This window comes from Rhinoderma darwinii, chromosome 1 (assembly GCF_050947455.1).
Source record: "Rhinoderma darwinii isolate aRhiDar2 chromosome 1, aRhiDar2.hap1, whole genome shotgun sequence".
NCBI classification, from domain to species: Eukaryota; Metazoa; Chordata; class Amphibia; order Anura; family Rhinodermatidae; genus Rhinoderma; species Rhinoderma darwinii.
In genome coordinates, this window is record NC_134687.1 from 38,861,533 (window position 1) to 38,880,881 (window position 19,349).

The window sequence follows — 19,349 nt, forward strand, 5'->3', positions numbered from 1 at the left end:
TGCCGCTACAGGAGAAGTGAGTGACTACACTGTTCATATATGGACACAGTGACGTCACTCACTTCTGAAGCGGAATTCCCGACCTGTGGCAGGGAATTCCTCTTCAGGAGAAGTCAGTGACTACACTGTCCATATATGGACATTGAAGTCAGTGACTTCTCCTGGAAGGGGGGACAGGGTGGCATCGCCTACAGGGGGCTGGGTGGCATCGCCAACAGGGGGCTGGGTGGCATTACCTACCAGGGGGGCTGTGGCATTATCTACAAGGGGCTATGTGTGGCAACAAATTTAAATGAAATTCATCAGATTTTAAAAACGGACAGGGAAAAAAAACTGATGCAAATCGGGTCCAAATCGGCCGGTAAAAACGGCAACTCGGCCCGGAACGGAGCGGATGCAAACCGGCTGGGGGAGGGAAAAAAAAAAAAAAAAAAAAAAAAAAAAAAAAAAAAAAAAAAAAAATCGGCCAAAAATGGCCGATTTTCCCGGCCGACACTCGGACCCTGTCGTGTGAATGAGGCCTTAGACATGCGAGGATCGTTAGAATGGAAAATATTGATGATAAAAAGGTCTGTCACCAGAAATTGTCATATCAAACCAGGTCTTTTGTGAATACACGGTCCTGTTTTTGTACAATTATTTGTACTGTGTTTTTAAAAATGGTTTCTACAAGTGTTTGTGTCTAAATAAATGATTTTGTATTTTTGGGCTATATTGATTATCATTCTTTATTATAGCATTTAGGGAAAATGTATTGGTTTAACCTTCATATAACATTTATTACCTTTTAAACACGAGTGCCACCTTTGCAGAGAAAATCCCTTTATTCAGTATATGCAAATTAGCATTTTTGGAGCAACGAGTGCGTCACCGTTACACCAAAATGCTATGTCTCTCCCCAGTCCATCCCCGTCTTTCATTGATTGACAGGGGCCAAGGAGTGTAATAGCAGAGTTCACGCCTAAACGACTAGTCTCCTGAACACATACGCGCCTCAGCTTCATAAATCGACGCACACAGTACTGGCGATTAGACCAGTGAAACGCCAAGGATGTACTGCGCATGTGCCAATTATGAAGCAATGTCACGCACAATCAGGACACTACGGGGTCAGGCATGAACTCGCCTATTACACTGCCGGGCCCATGTCAATCAAAGGGAAGGAGCGAAGGACTGGGGAAAGAAGGACCGGTGACCCCCTCGTTGCTCCAAAATGCTCATTTGCATATATTGAATAAAGTGATTCTCTCTTCAAAAGGAGGCACCCATGTGAAAAAAAGGAAACGTTACATTCAGGTGAGCCTACACTATATTACTCTGTTGCTAGTTTGATATGGAAATTTCTGGTGACTCCCTTTAACAAAAGTGACAAGTGCTCATACCATCAGCCCAAGTGTAACCTGGACTGTAAGGCCCCATGCACACGAACGTGCTTTTGCGGCCGCAACTCCCCCGAAAATCCACGGGAGAATTACGGCCCCATTCATTCCTATGGGGCCATGCACACGACCGTGGTTTCACAGCTCCGGGATCATTGAAAATAATGACCGCGGCCATGTGCACAGCCGCAATTTGCAGGCGGCTCACGGCTGACACTCCTTGGCCGGCCGACCCAAAAATCACGGCCGGTCACATGGCTACAGTCGTGTGCATGAGGCCTTAAAATAACGCAATGATAAATTAATTTTAAAAAAAATAAAACAAAAATAAAAAAAATGTGCCATTTCAGTATTATTGCGCTGTTAAAATCCACACCCAGGTTAAATACTGCAGAAAAAACGCTCAGAAATTGACCTGCTGTGCGTTTGTTTAATCCGCAGCATGTCAATCAGCCTAATCGCTGCTTACCTGCAACAAATACCAGAGACTGAGGATTTCAACCTTCACTTGGCCTTGATCAGAGCCGATCAGTATCATCGTAACCTAGTTATCGCTATACCCTCATTATGACATTATTATGAGGCCGCAGGCGTCGCACCTTATAACCATATCTTTTCATTGTAAGGGGGGATTCACACGAACGTGTATTCGGTCTATGGGGCAGTACAGACAGTCCGTGCTTTTTGCGCAGCGTTTGTCAGCTGCGCAAAAAGCGCGACATGTTCAATATCTCCGCGTATTTTGCGCATCACGCACCCATTGAAGTCAATGGGTGCGTGAAAACCACGCAGGTCGCACGGAAGCACTTCCGTGCGAACCGACTGAAACAGCGCACCAGCTGTCAAAAGGATGAATGTAAACAGAAAAGCACCACGTGCTTTTCTGTTTCCAAACATCCAAATGGAGTGTCTTTGCGATGAGCGAACCCGGACAATCGAACCGAACTTCACCGGGTTCGGCCGAACTCGTTTTGGCCAAACCCGGCAAAAAAATTTCCGGTACGCGACGTCAGGAGATAGTCACTGTCCAGGGTGCTGAAAGAGTTAAACTGTTTCAGCACCATGGACAGTGACTACCGATCCCAATAAACATGAACCTGTAAAAGAAAAACGAAGTTCTGACTTACCGATAACTCCCGGCTTCTTCCTCCAGTCTGACCTCCCGGGATGACAATTCAGTCCAAGTGACAGCTCCAGCCAATCACAGGCTGCAGCGGTCACATGGACTGCCGCGTCATCCAGGGAGGTGGGGCCCGATGTCGAGAGGCGCGTCACCAAGGCAGCGGGCGGGAAGTTCTCGGTAAGTACGAACTTTTTCTTTTTTTTTTTTAACAGGTTTCTCGATATTGTGTTCGGCATTCACTGTCGAGGGTGCTGAAAGAGTTACTGCCGATCAGTTAGCTCTTTCAGCACCTTGGACAGTTACGGGCGTCGACTAGCCTCATCTCTATGATGGCGGCTGCGCGAAAATCACGCAGCCGCGCATCATACACGGATGACACACGCAGCTATCAAATGGTTTTTGCGCGCGCAAAACGCTGCGTTGTTTGCGCGCGCAAAAACGCAACGTTCGTCTGAATCTGCCCTAAGGGTAAGTTCACACAGGGCGGATACACTGTGTAAAAATACACAGCGTATCTGCCCTGGCGGCTGCAGGGAATTCCGGGCGAAAAACCTAACCAAATTGTGGTGCAGTTTTTCGGCTGGAATGTCCACGGTGGAAAACAAGCGGGGGGGGGGGGGGGGGGGGAAGCTGCCCATACTTACCCTCTGACGTCCTGCGGACAAGCCTCCTGGGATGATGTTTCATCCCATGTGATCGCCGCTGCAGCCTGTGATTGGCTGCAGCGGTCACATGGGATGAAACATCATGCCAAGGGCCGGCCTGGACAAAGAAGCACATAATTCTGGGTAAGTATAAGATTTTAATTTTTTTTGTGATTTGCGTTTTTTTGCGGCGTGATCACAGCTTTTTCACCACAAAAATAGCAACATCTTTTTGGGATATACAATATCAATGTTCATACACAAGAATCTAGTTACAGCTTAGGGAAACACGGACGATTGGAATAAGAGTTGAACCACAGTCATCGCACATGTAATCTGATGCACAAGTCAGGAAATGGAGTACACACCTAGGAAAATTTTAAGACTTATAAATCATCCTTTATAAGGGCTTACGTTACAGCTCTCTGACACACAGCTTATTACACTAATAGCTTATTAGAGGAGGGTGACAAGCCTGCATTTACATCGTTTCTCTCGCAAACTTTGATCTCGCACTTTTCAACAATCCAACCAGACCTACGGCAATCAGCAGATTAGTATCACAACCAATGGAGGTTATTAGTAAATATAAAAGTTATTGGCCCACATTGACCAGAACAAGTTGTAAATCACACATATTTGCGACTTTTCATTACTTGCAAAGTTTGCACAAGAAAACTGGGTGTAGTCTCCAGGATGACGAAGCCTAAAGATCACATTTTGTCGCAAATCTACATCTGCTCATAGCGAGTAAAGATCCGTTTTTCTGCCTCTCAGACAGTGAAAATTACACCATCTCCTTTAAACCCTGTTCACACATTGAGTTCAGGATGGATTTCCTCTTCACATGCTCCGTAAAAAAAATCTGCACCTTTTTTTGTCCGCACTGCAGGAAAAAAAAAACACAAAAAAAACCAAAAAAAAAAAAACCCACAAGAATAAGCATGTTCATTCTTCTAGAAAACTCCACGTAGAAAGGCCAAGGATTAGCCCTATGCTACATTTGACTGGGGCAAATCCTTGTGCGGATCTGCAGCACATCAACTGCACATCCATGGCAGAAATCAGTGTCAGCCTCAGATTTGTGTCGTGGATCCTCTTGTAAATACACTTCGAATTTGCCATAAGCAAATCTGACATGCGAACATAAACCAGTCATCGTAAATGTGAGCTAATGAGTCTAAAAAGGGAGAATCCCACAACAAATCACCAAATCAAAGCTCTCAATGTACATGCTAAAATGTATACAGAGTCAATTATACAGATGCAGGGCAAAAGATTGTGCTTTTAGCTAAATATAGTTAAAACACACACACACACACACACACACACACACACACACACACACACCACTAAAATGCCAGGTTTTTGTCACGTCAAAATATCAGTTCAAGAGTAATAATTACAGAACTTTTTCCACCTTTAACGTGACCCATAATCTGTACAATTCCATTGAAAAACACTCAAATCATTGAGTATAAATAAAAAACAAACAAAACTACAATAATGTGGTTGAATAAGTGTGAACACCCTCTAATAATTGGGGATGTGGTTGTGTTTAGAATTATCCAGTCAAACTCATGTTAAATAGTAGTCAGTACACAGCTGCCATTATTTAAAGTGATTGAGTAACCCCATATAAAAGTTCAGATGTTCTATTAGGATTTTCCAGACATTATCTTTGTTGCATGTGACAGAAAAGCCATGGTCTGTAAAGAGCTTACAACACATCAAAACGCATGGGCGTAGCTGGGGCATGTGCTCGGGGCGCAACTTCGAGGGGGGCGCCAGCACCTACCCCTCCTGCACTATAATTGTACTTGCGTCTATAGGATACAGGTACAACTAGAAGCAATAAATGGCCGGGTACGTTCTGTGCCCGGCCCTTCAGCGCCTTTCTAGGAGTGAAGCGGCACGATACTTTGTGCCGCTTGCGTAGTTAAAAAGCGCCGATTGACAGGGAATGTCATTCCCAGTTCAACCCCAGGAGACCTGCGCAGAAGAGAGCAGGCCTCCATTGCTGCCGGACGGCGTGGGAACAGGATTAAGGTGACATTGAATAGTTTGTTATTTTTATCTACGGGGGTGGTTTTATCTACCGGGGGGGCCCTGGCCCTATGTGGAGCACTATATATACACATGGGTGGGCTATCTGGAGTACTACATACAGGGGTGGGCTATATCTACAGGGGGGCTATATGTGGAGCACTATATACAGAGGTGGGCTATATGGGGGCACTATCTACAGGAGGCTCTATGGCAGGCACTATCTACAGGGGACACAGTGTGTGTGTGGGACACAGAGTATGGTGCTATTATAGTTAGAGGTGCAGTGTATGGCACGATTATAATTAGGTGTCTAGTGTGTGGTATAATGAGAACTTTATCTTTGTTCATAGGTGTAGAAATGTTGGAAAAGTGAGAAGCTGAAAACATCTGAGCGGCAAACTGCAGAAATGGGCTGTGACCGGGAGAAGTCATCATAGAGGTCTGGACCAGATGGAGAAAAAGAACTAGAATCTGAGACGTCACCGGTGAGTCACTGAATGTAAATTTTTATTCTGCCTCTAATCAGTACTGTAGTCACTGTATGATCTGCAGCGAGATGATGGGTGGTATGATTATGATATGATTTTTTTTGTGAAACAGCAACTCCCAGCATATCTTTACCATTGTTCAGGCCATGCTGGGAGCTGGAAACAATTTAGTGCAAACACATACGGCAGCGGTTGCACTAAATTGAGCTGTATTTGTGCTAGTGCTGTATATATGTACTGAGCTTGGTTCTGGGGCTGTATTTATTTACTGAGCACTATTCTGGTGTTCTGTATAGAAATATATTGCTTGTAAAATGTACAAATGTTTTTATGCCCGAGTTACATAAAAAGAAATGTGGAAAAGAAATAACACGTCGATTGGTAGAGAAAACAAACATGGCGAGGGGGAAGGAGATGTCGGGAAAGAGGTTGTGGGGGGGGGCACCAAACTGACAACTCTGTCAAAGGGATCGGATTGTTGAAGGCATCAGTCAGGAGAAGGGTACCAAAGAATTTCCAAGGCATTGGATATACCATGGAACAAAGTCAGTCATCAAGAAGTAGATTACATTTGGTACAACAATGACATTACCAAGAACTGGACGTCCCTCAAAACTTGATGCAGACATGACGAAAATTAGTCCGGGAAGCTACCAAGAGACCTATAGCAACAATAAAGGAGCTGCAGGTCTTTCTGGGAGGTACTGGTTGTGTAGTGCATGTAACAACAATCTCTCATATTCTTTATATATCTGGGCTGTGGGGTTTGCTGGCAAGACGGAAGCCTTTTCTAACAAAGAAAAACATCAAAGCCCGGCTATGTTTTGCAGAGACCTACGTCAACTCTGCCAAAAGCATTTGGGAAAACGTGTTATGGTCTGAGGAGACCAAGGTTGAACTTTTTGGCCATAATTCCAAGAGGTATGTTTGTCGCAAAGACAACACTGTACATCACCAAAAGAACACCATACCCACAGTGGGGCGTGGTGGAGGCAGCATTATGGGGCGTGGTGGAGGCAGCATTATGGAGCGTGGTGGAGGCAGCATTATGGAGCGTGGTGGAGGCAGCATTATGGAGCGTGGTGGAGGCAGCATTATGGAGCGTGGTGGAGGCAGCATTATGGAGCGTGGTGGAGGCAGCATTATACTTTGGGGCTGTTTTTCTGCAGCTGGGACTGGGGCTTTAGTCAAGGTGGAGGGAATTATGAACAATTCCAAATATCAGTCAATATTGGCACAAAACTTGCAGGCCTCTGCTAAAAAGCTGAAGATGAATTTCACCTTTCAGAACGACAACGACCCAAAGCAGAACCTCCAAATCAACAAAAGAATGGCTTCACCAGAAGATCAAATTTTTGGAATGGCCCAGCCAGAGCCCAGACCTGAATCCCATTGAAAATCTGTGGGGTGACCCGAGGGCAGTACACAGGAGATGCCCTCGCAATCTGACAGATTTGGAGCGCTTTTGCAAGGAAGAGTGGGCAACGATTGCCAAGTCAAGATGTGCCATGCTGATAGACTTCTACCCAAAAAGGCTGAATGCTCTCAAAGTCGAAGGGTAATTCAACAAAGTATTCGTTTAAGGGCATGTTCACATTGCGGATTTTCGGGCCGTAAAATCGAAAGCAGAACACCTCCAAACATCTGCCCATTGATTTCAATGGTAAAAAACTGCACTGTTCAGAAGGGGCACTTTTTTTTTTTACTCGGCCGTTTTGAAAAAAACGCTCCAAAAACGGAGCGAAAAAGGCTACTTAAAAAAATGACTGAAAATCAGGAGCCGTTTTCCCTTGAAAACGGCGCCGCATTTTCAGACATTTTTTACTAAGCCTGTGAACATAGCCTAAGGGTGTGCATACTTATGCAATCACATTATTTTTGTTCTTTTTATTTTTCCACCCTAAAAAGATTTCAGTTTGTTCTTCAATACCATTGTACAGCTTATAGGTTAAATGTTCTGAAATTATTCATCTTGGACTGACTTTTTGACATGACAAAAACCTGGCATTTTGACGGGTGTGGTATGTATGTATGTATGTATGTATGTATGTATGTATGTATGTATGTATGTGTCACCAAGAGGGGGGGGGGGGGAAACAAAACAAAAAAAAAACAGTAAAGCCATACCCCAAAATAGAGTAGAAAACCATACCCCGCGCGGAATGCCTTTTAAACCTAGAATGCGTCACAGCCTACATTTTACATCGGTAGCTTTTCCAGGTTTATATGCCAAACATATGGCAAAAATGTGATGTAAATGGGGCCAAACTTTTACTTTGGCTGTGAATGGGCAATAAAATTCATAGCTCAAAATGCCTAGGAGACAAGTAAAAGAAAAGTGACATACGTCTATTTCTTGGTCATATGACGGCCACTACAGCTGTGCTATAGGTTGGCATTCAGATTTTCAAGACTCAACGGCAAGATATTACTAGGAGATTTTGCCATCCTTTAATCAGGGAATGCCCTTATAATAGCAGTAATGTCAACTTATTTCTAAAAAAGCAGCGACTTTTCACCACCATCAGGGTAAACGAATCCTTACATTATGAATAATATGTTTGAATATATTATAACCATACTGTACTACAGACAAGCTATAGCATGAACCCTATGTGAGGATGTGTATTTCATCACATGGTACAAGTATTTCCAGAATCCCCACCTCCACGTGGAAGCACGCTCAATAGAAAATGAACAGAAAGGTAAATACCATGTTTAGTTACCAGTGAAGCTCCAGTCACGTATACAAGTTCAGTAAAGAGTGGATAATCTCCCAAGCCAAGCGCTAAAAACAAGCCGTGTGTATGGAAACAGCGAGCGCTCTACTGCTATTACTCCAGCTACAGCAGATACAATCCACAGGGCTTATATCCATCAGCGTGACGTGAAATATATATTGTACGTATATTTATGCAGAACACTGCGTCCATTCATTATATGGATTGAGATTTGCTAACGATTACTAAGAAAAAATTATACATAATTATGCAAATTATATGAAATATGTAAAGTGTTTAGTTTGGACCCCACTTCACAATATGGATCCCCCTAGGTGATAAGTATAGAAAGCAGTGGGGGAGGATTCAGGTTGCTGTCAGATTCGAACCCAGTACTAACCACAAAGTCCCGTGCTGCCAACTTTGGCTAAAATAGTCCCCCCATAATGGGGTACATAAGGGGTTGTCCAAAACCCCTCTCAATCAAATGCATCTTTCCTATAACTCAGCTGTTTCCATACCTCCCTGGAGCAGAAACGTGGCCACAGCTAAACACAACACCTCCTTATCTGGGTCCCCCTGCCTAGCCATCGGTGGAGACCCTGGCGGTTGGACATCTAATATTTAGCACCTTTCCTAGGAGCTGGTGAGAAATATTATTGGAATTGCTTCCTTTACAATTGCTCACATTAGAACACCACAGATTTACAGCTATGTTGAATATTCACCACACAATTAATAGGAACTTTGCGGGAGAGGTTTCTAGTCTCATACAGTTTGAGGTCTGCTCTTCCAGTTGTGTCGTCTAGATGCAATTAAAATTCTGGAAATTTTGACGACCGCCACAAACTGGAGCTACAGCTTGTTTACTTCACAATTTGCAAGGCTTTTTATATTTAATATTTTTGGTATTTCTCCTTCAAGGACATACATAACAAAGACGACGACCATGTGGCAGCTATGAGGCCATTAGAGAGACTGGGCCTGGCTATTCCAATACCTTTTGCTACTTGGCGTTGGGAACCTGTGCAGGACTTCCCTCACTAGAGAAGGCGCATTGTTAGCAAACAAGGTATGTGGTAGTTGGCCCAAGGGTCATGGATTGGATTGGGCATGGGTGACAAACCCTGGCACCATAATGAAGGTGTAGAGAAGATGCAAACGGCACAAAAGTTGCAATTTGAAGGAACAATTTTGACTTTTGTGCTATATCTGCAGCTCACGGCACTAAAAAGCGGGCAGAGTTTAGCGGTAGGGGATGGGCCACCCATTGCCTGACAAATTTACCATAATGTACACCAGAAAGTGGCGTTAATTGTGGCGCAAATCAAGGTCAGCTCCTAGTATTAAAAGGCCAGTCTTAATAAATTCCTGCTCTAAGTCCGAGGAATGGCCAAGTTAAAAACAAAGAAAAGTGGTCTGCATAAATATGGCCTAGTACAGATGTGCTCCCAGATCCATCTACAACACAAGTGCATGGGGTAAAAGTCTAAGTTATACAACAAATGAACTTTGTCACCTTTCCAGCGCAGACCGATAAATGAAGTTTGCCGCTTGGAAAATCATCAAATGTTTACGTAACCAACCAAGATGAATGATTTATTATTGGACCACTCAACGCAGTTACGGATCTACGAACAATGGGGCACACTGATCCCTGCAGGTTTTTGTAGCCAGCACTGGGCAAAAACTGTTGCAGACAAAAAGCTGAGCTCTTGCCCAAAGTAGCCAATCATATTCCAGCTTTTATGTAATTTCTTTTAGTGTAGGTTAGGAAACAAAGAAGGTGATCTGAAGTGGCCGATATGGGCAATTGCTCCACTTGGCCAACCCTTGAATAGGTTAAAAAACTACAGGCAGAGAAGGCGGTTGAATTACTAAAAAAGCTAGACTACTGTATAAAGCCTCACACACATGGAAGAACACGCTCTGTGCCGCTGTATGTTCCTATGCATTGCACTGTATTACAGAGGTATTCTCCCCTAAAGCATCGATTCGATGGAACACTTCCACAACATGGTATCCAATGCAGCACGCTACATTTTGTCTTTGTTGGATTAATACAGAAATTGGGAGGTAAAAAGAGCTACCTTGGGGCCCATACACTTCTAGGAGTGCCATTGTGCATAGTACAACTCAAAGATTGTATGGAGCCATAATGCGGTCATGTGAGTGAGCTCTAAAGATTATTCAAACTACATCTCCACAATTATTTTTAACACCGTTTTTCCCTAAAATAAAAATTGATCGATCAAACTTGGTGCTAACATAACAGACCCTTTTACTACAAGCCTCTATATGCAGATAAATAAAAGCTAGTTCGATATATAACCAGACTGCACATCCAAGAGCAGTCAACATGCGAGTCCCCTCTGTGTTATTAACATATAGAGGCTCCTCATTTAGCACTCCGCTAATAAAATAAAAAAAACCCTATACATTTAAATGCAAAACGACATAAAAGTAACGCCCTTTATAGCAGCACCTTGAACTTGCATAACTATCCCAAGACAACCCCCTGTGACAGAAAGACCTCAAACTACTTTGACCTGGAGTAAACTTTGTCAGTGATTATTGCTGACCGGTTTGAACTTCTGTAATAGAAGTGAACTTCCCCACATAGGATTATGCAAGCTCCAGCAGATTAGTAGGACTCTGTTCAAGTTTCAAGAACGTTAAAAAAAAAAAAAAAAAAAAAAAAAAGAGCAAAGGCAGACAAAAATACCTTATAACAATTAAAGACAAATTGTACAAAAAAAAAAAAATTGCAAATCCTCGGATTAACTTCCTAGGCAAGTAGCATATCCACATATGAATGTGGTAAAACTACGGAGGGAGAGATAAACGTACATGACTCGTCCATAGGATCAGCTGCACCGATAAGTAGGCGACACTTTACATTTCTCTCTTGTCCCTTATTTATGTTTACATCAAAACTAAAAATCGAAAATTGTAGATGCAAAAACTGAAGTAAAATTTTACGTTTATAACTAACAAACGTAACTAGACTTTCCAATACCAAAAAAAATTATTTGGAAAGAGTAAGGCCTCATGCACACGACCGTAGCCGTGTGCACGGCCGTGATTTTCGGGTCGGGCGGCTGCGGACTGTCAGCGGACTGTCAGCCGCGGGCCGCCCGCAAATCGTACGACATGCACATGGCCGCCGTCATTGTTTTCAATGAGCCCGGACCGCAGAAGATGTCCGTAATAGGACATGCCCGTTCTTTCTGCGGTGCGGGTTCCCGGGCCATGCACGGACCGTAAAAACTACGGTCGTGTGCATGGCCCCATAGAAAAGAATGGGGCCGCAATTCTCCCGTGGATTTTTGGGGGAATTGCGGCCGCAAAAACACGTTCGTGTGCATGGGGCCTAAGGCCTCATTCACATGGCCGTGCCCGTAATCACGGCCCGCGATCGCGGGGCACGGCCGGCGACCTCCGCATTTTCGGGCCGTTCTCCCATAAAGTATGGGAGCACGGCCCATAAAATATAAAAAGTAGGACATGCTCCATAATTCACGGCGCAGTTCTACGGCAGAGACACCCTTCAGTAGAGCTACAGAAAGCTGTCTGGCGCCAATAGAACTGAACGGGTTCGTAATTGAAGATTTTCTACGGTCGTGTGCATGGGGCCTTACATAAATACAGCAAGGCGAGCCGAGATGTAAATCAGGGTAATTATAATAACTTCATAATAAAAATCTAGAAATGAAAGAAAAATAAATGTTATTTTTATTAACTCACCTGTCAACTAGGAGAAGTAAAGGAGGTGCAGCCATGGTGGAACAAACTCCGGCAGCTGTCGAGGACTTGAAAGAATTCAGACACTACTTCTCATGGGTCAACATGTCCAGGTTTTAGCAAAATAATAATCCATTTAGTAGCATTATACATCTAGTTTGTTCTGCTGCCTGGAGGCTCCAGCGGGGGAAAGGGAGAGAGCGAGAGGGAGCGCTGGGCTTCACAGTCCCAGTTGCTGTGTCAACAGGGAAGGGCACATAGTTGACAATAGTAATCACAGGACCGCAGTGCTCGGCCAATTTACAAACACGCCCACAGATATCTCGTTCTGCAACTGCTCAGGTTACATACCAGCAACTCAATAGTGTATTTAAAGAGCTAAAACAGCCATTGACAATTAGATATAGTGACCCATATCCCTACTTTTGTTCTTCTGCTCCAATCCCAGAAAAAAAGGCTGCAAACCTGGAAGTTGTATATTAACTGAAGCGAATAGGATAATATGGTGGTATAAAAAAATACTTCATAGCACAATCAAACAGGATGTAGAATAGTCCCATGTATAGTTATGAAAAAGTTGAATAATGTATTATTTACAGGTCCCTGTTCTGACGGCTGCGCTGCTTCTTTACTTAGAGTATTGCGGCGAGACTTCAGCGCCTGCTCAAATACTACAAATCCCATAACTACCGTCCTGCAAGTCTGACATCTCCGGTACATCAAAAATATTTTCTGACATCTCTGGTATTTAAAACAAAGCTAAGGCCTCATACATACGAACGTGTTTTTGCGGCCGCAATTCACCCACAAATCTGCAGGTGAATTGCGGTCCCATTAGTTTCTGTAGGACCATGCACACGACCGTGGTTTCCACAGTGCGTGCATTGCCTGGGAGCCTGGACCGCAAAAAAGATAGGACAGGTCTTATTACGGCCGCATTTTGCGGTCCGGGCTCATTGAAATGAATGTACACGGCTCGCGATTTGCGGCCGCCCCGCGGGTGACTCTGCAGTCGTCCGAGCTGCAAATCCCGGGCCGTGCACACCACTATGGTCGCGTGCATGTGGCCTAAAAGTTGAACTAAAAAAGTATATAGCAGTGAATATTTAATAACGGATAATCAGCATGGATTCATGAAAAACAGGTTGTGCCTAATGACCTAAGTTATTACCGTGCCTCACAACAGCCTAGTACTGAAGCTACATAGGCAGGGACTAAGTGGGTGGGTGCACATGGGTAAAGAATTGATTAATCGTACAAACTCAAAAAGGGCTAAAGTCAGCAGCGGAGTACCACAAGGATCTGTGTTAGGCCCCACGCACATGATCGTGCCCATAATCACGGTCCGTGTTTACAGGCACGGCCGGCCGAGTCCAGACATCTGCATTTGCGGACCGTCTTCCCATTATAAAGTATGGGAGCACAGTCCGGAAAAATAAAATAGGATGTGTCCTATTATATACGGAAGGTTTCTACGCCACGGACACCCTTCCGTAAATATACGGGAAGGTGTCCGTCGGCCATAGAAATAAATGGGTCCGTAATTACGGACGAAATCTACGGACGTGTTCATGGGGCCTTAAGCCGGATTCATCTTTTTTGGAGGATGGGATTGAAAATAAAGGATAAATTTTTGCAGATGCAAAACTTTGTAGGATACTTAAAACTTAGCTTGATAGTAAGATATTACAGAAAAACCTTGATAAACTGGCAGCCTGGGCAAGACGGGGGCAGATGATATTTAATGTTGATAAATGTAAAGTGGTATACATTAGTTTTGAAGATGGAATAGAGTAGTAGACCACGCTATTCCATCCAGAGGAATCCAAACAAAAAAAAACAGAGGCACGCAATAGTTTTTTTTTGTTTTTTTTTTATAAACATGGGAGCCTCTAGGTGACAATTGCTACTGTATGGCCCGTCACAATTGTACATTTCATGTATATGTCATGGGCTTTTCAATAGCCTTTCATGATGGAACAGATGCTATTATAGTCTATGGACGACGTATAAATGAAACAAATGGCTATTAGTGGCATCCGTGGACTAGAACGGTATCCGTTTAATGTATACATTATAAAAATGGCCACGAGAGTTAATGATCTATACATTTAATGTACAAAAATAGTCTCTATGGTGACTGATGCCACTTATCGAGCCGTCACAGCCTATGTTTAATGTATAGGTCAGAGCTTTTCCCGGTTATACATTAAACACAGGCCAAAAACTCAATGTCAAGCAGCAGCTGTAAAACTAAAGATTTTAGGTTGTATAAAAGTTAGATGAGGTGATCCCAATGTAATATTGCCCCACTATAAATCCCTTAGATGTGACATATATGTATATATAAAAAAAAGTGGCCACCTTACATGTCGGGTCAATCATCTGCATTTCATAGTTCAGCATAAATAACCTCCGTACTAATGGTAAGTTGTAGAGATAAAGAACTTCATTACTTTTTTACATTTTAATCTACTCAATAAATGAATAACCCACACAGGATTGTTAATGATGATGGATTCTGTAGCAGATTGACCAAAAACCTCGTCACTATGGAGTCTAGAAAAATCTTTCCAGGCAGAAGTGGTTACAGACTGTGCTCAAATAATGACAATGTTGTGTGGTCCTGCATCATCCTCACTTATCAGAGGCCAATTCAGAATGTGACATGTATCTTCCAGCTAACAGAGGCCACATGGCGGGAGGCGTTGGTAAGGTCCTGCTTGGACTACTGGGAGGAAGGGCTGTAATGAGTTGACTTATTGTGACTACTGGTAAGGGGCTAGTGGGAATCCTCTACTATGACTATTGGGAAAGTGTGAGGAAGAGCTTCTATGTACTACGGAAGTGGGGAAGGTAGCAGTGACAAGTTGGTGGACCTGCTTTGACTACTGGAGAAGTGGGAGGGACAGGCACAATACCTCAACTAATGCATAATGCAGTGCTTATGACTGATGTTTGTTTTTCATTTGCATGGTGCTACAGAGTGTCGTTGCTGGATCCTAGTTTTATAAGTTGGCTCCTACACGTGGATAAGACTTGTCCAGGCCTGATCCATTTATAAACTACTGCAATGTTTGATTAGGTCCCTAACGGGATTGCGAGGAAAGTATAAACCTCAGCCGGGCACATTGTCATAAATGTTTGAATTTGTCCAGAAAGGACTCATAATTAGCCTTCAAAATGTGAAATTGTGGACCTAAAATGGACATTGGGTTAAAAGCTGTGTAGACAAACCTTTTACAGCAGTCCATGGAGACCCCTTGGGACCATATTGTGAGGTGTGTGGATTATACAGCATGTGTTGGATCTTGCCCAGAATGTTTTTTTTCCAGGACTCTGCAAAAAAAACAAAACAAAAAACACTGTATGCTTCTACTATGGGCCAACCGTTCGTTTCTAATTTCATATAGTCAATAGCAGTGATCCCAAACCACTGGGAAAACTGCTGAGCATTTAGCGGGCCTGCTAGCAAGCCGGCCTACTGGGATGGCGTTTCAGCCCAGGAGACCGCTGCAGTCTGATTGGCTGCAGCGGTAGTCACATAGGATGAAACGTCATCCCAGGAGGCTGGCCCTCTGACGTCATCCAAGCCAGCCTCCTGGGATGATGTTTCATCCCACGTGACCGCCATACCTCCCAGCCGTCCCAGATTCAGCGGGACAGGCCCATATTCCAGGCTGTGTCCCGCTGTCAACTGTATCTGCGTCCTTAGGACGCAGATACAGTCGAACCCAATTCTGAAGCAGGGAACCATTAGCTCCCTGCTTCAGAATTCGTTCAGAGCGGAGTAGCAGAGGGAGCTCCTCCGCTCACGGAGTACTCCCCGGGCACAGTGCTACTTTAAGCGCTGTGTTTGGGGGAAGCCCTTGATGTCACTGTCCATATATAGACAGTAACGTCAGTGTAACTCTGAACGGAATCCCAGTTGCCGATGATCTGACTGGGGATTCCGCTCCTAGAGGAAACCCCTGGGGCCACTGTCCATATATGGACTATGAGGTCAGGGGCATCCTCCTGGAGCGGAATCCCCTGCCAGAGTCGGCAACGAGGATTCCGCTCAAGTAGCCGCCACTGACGTCGCTGTCCATATATGGACACTAGACAGTGACATCAGGGCTTCCCTCTAGGAGCGGAATCCCAGGCGTATGCTCTGGCTGGGGATTCCATTCCTAGAGGGAGTTTCTACAGGGGGTGTGGCACTATCAACATGAAATAGATTTATTGCCTACCGGCAACAGAAGCCCTGTTTTCCAACTAACATTTAGAAAATAACAAAGTATTTATTGAATTTATGCAAAGAAAAGACAGACTACATATAATTTAAAAATTAGAGTCCATTGCTGACTGCAATCAGCTTAGTGCAAGGTACAGAAAGCCTGGAGCTGACGGCTGCAGCACGCAGCACCAGACCAAACGTTCAATCCTAAGAGTCAGAAGGACACGTGTTTAAAATTTCAGACTAGAAGCCCCCCCGACATGTTTCGTTACGATGTAGCGTCTTCAGGGGTATCGGGGCCCCCACTGTGTTATCATCACTAAATAGCTCCACTCATTTCCCACCACACAAATACTCTAATATTGTTACTATGTCAGCCCCTGACATCTGGGAATCTGTCTATCACTTTATTTCTTCCCACTACGCATGCGCATCGAGCTTAATAGCTCCACGGCAAATCACTCTATCACTCGTCTCTGCCCTCATACGCATGCGCGCTTTGCTATGCCCTCATTGGTCACATAGAGTGGCTGCTTATTGGTGGTGTGGTATGCCCGTCACAGAACGGGGGGCTCGTTCTCTGCTCCCTCTGTGATTGGCCCTCGGCCAATCAATAGAACGTGTGGAGCAACTCCATTACATATTTAAACAGGGCCATCTCGCCGCGCGCTGTCATTAGCCCCGATACCCCTGAAGACGCTACATCGTAGCGAAACATGTCGGGGGGGGCTTCTAGTCTGAAATTTTAAACACGTGTCCTGCTGACTCTTGGTATTGAACGTTTGGTCTGGTGCTGCGTGCTGCAGCCGTCAGCTCCAGGCTTTCTGTACCTTGCACTAAGCTGATTGCAGTCAGCAATGGACTCTAATTTTTAAATTATATGTAGTCTGTCTTTTCTTTGCATAAATTCAATAAATAAATACTTTGTTATTTTCTAAGTGTTAGTTGGAAAACAGGGCTTCTGTTGCCGGTAGGCAATAAATCTATTTCAATTTAACCAATACGCCCACCAACTATAGGGGTCCTCCCCTTTGTGTGTATCGCACTATCAACATGGACACTGTGGCACTATATAGGGGCACCATCTACAAGGGCACTGGCACTTTATATGTGGGCACTGACTAGGGCCAGCTTTGGGGGCATCTGTGTGGGGATTATACTGTATGGGTGAGTCTATGGGGGCATTATACTGTATGGTGGCAGCTATTTTGCATGATACTGTGTGGGCAGGATTGGGTGGGATTAGAGGCGTGGATTAAAATAAATAAAATTGCCGCTGCGCACGCCGCATCTGTTGTCCCTCTTTGTGATACTTGAAAGTTTGGAGGTATGGTGACTGCCGCTGCAGCGGTGACATTGAATGAAACGTCATCTCAGGAGGAAGAACACAGACTTCTGGAGAGATAAAGATAGATATATATCTATGATTTTTTATTTTTTATTTGGAGTTGCGTTTTTGTGGCGGAATCGCTGCGATTCCGCCGCATTAAAAGCAACTGCCATTTGTTATGGGCTTTACCTCCCCATTGAATTCAATAAGGAAAGCCAGCAACAATAAGCAGCTTTTATGCAAATAAAATTTACTTGCTGCAGAATAAAATTCCGCACCGCAGATAAATTTGAGCTTTCCCCACTCACTATTTACGCAGCGTGTGGATGAGATTTGTTTTCTCTCATCCACTTTGCTGCTACTGTATTATACTACGGATTCTCCACAACGAATTCAGTTGTGGAAAACCTGCGGTATTTACGCAACGTGTGAACTGACCCCAACAACCTATGCCGGCACACTATGGGAGTTAGAGTATTCTCCGCAAACATTTAAAGCAGCAGACTGTTTATTGAAGAGGTTTTGATGATGGTAGATCACCTGCATATGTCAAATTGGTGGGGGTCCTACAGGTTTGGAAAGTGACATCTCCCAGTAACTTGTCGAATGTACAGCTTTTTCTACAGTTCACATGGTTGTCCGACCACACGTGCTCTATCAAAGCACAGTGGAGACGAAACGGTCATTTTATTTTAGTGATCGTTCGAGGATACGGGGGTGGGCGGGTTAACCACCCTGGTCATTGATTGCATATTCTAGCAATAGGTCACCAGTATCTGTACTGAGAAAACACCTTCAAAATAAGAAAAGGACTCTGACCATCTGAATGGGGCCCCCTGCTGGTACATACCATTATATCCACCTAGAGACAGACTGGCCCAATGCTAGTTGTTCTCGCCCACTCCTATCACTTTTAGGAGAAGGGGCATCAACACATTGTTTTTGCGAACAGTTCTGTGATGTGAGGAGAGGGTAAGAGGGCGAGTCCTGTGCAGGATCGTAGAGCAAATTTGTACCAATTTGCACAAAGCAACGCTCCTATCCCCCAGAACACTTTATTGCAGACTATACAACCGAGAAGCAGGTCGCAGCATCGCCACTTTACACAAGTCATCATCTCATCTCCCTGCAACGTTTGCTAAACTATTACAATCAAAGACATTTAGAATGTTTGCAAACACGAGGTCAGGGATGGGCTGGAATTACATTTCCATTCCACTCTTAAAAGGACAGGATACCAATTACTTTGTAAGAAGTGTTGTCATATGAAAGACTGATGCAATGCTTTCCACAGAGTTCTATAGTTGGACCTTAGGCTTTACAAATTTCAGGTTCCGGTAATTTGGTATTGCAACTCATAAGGAAACCCCCCTTGAGACCAAACAGAGGGCATTCATACTGTAGTACTAAGCCTCCACATCACAGAGATTCTCCCCCTGAACAGCAGTGCTTGTAGGGGAGAATACCTCCATAATACGGCATCCCATGGAGCGGGTCACAATTTTAGAAATGTGAACAGCTGTAATTGGTCTGTGTCAGTATATTAACTCAGAGATAAAAGTTAATGAGACTATCCAATGAAATATAGTGACAACTACACAAGACTGCGCACCAGAACTATTTACAGGAACCTTTAGTTGTTCACACTACTGC

General features: G+C 44.1%; 1 protein-coding gene across 3 annotated transcripts in view; it reads right to left on the bottom strand.

Moving 5' to 3' along the window:
- The window catches only part of TBC1D14 (TBC1 domain family member 14), a 92,462-nt gene that overhangs the window by 50,572 nt on the left and 22,541 nt on the right, over nt 1–19,349 (bottom strand). The window contains exon 1 of one of the 3 annotated variants that reach the window (XM_075857781.1): nt 12,151–12,374. The exons of the other annotated variants lie outside the window; for them this stretch is intronic. Coding sequence (XP_075713896.1) covers nt 12,151–12,185 — 35 coding nt within the window. The 5' untranslated portion in view covers nt 12,186–12,374. Of the gene's footprint in view, nt 1–12,150; nt 12,375–19,349 lie in introns of those variants that run through there. 3 annotated transcript variants of the gene reach the window in all.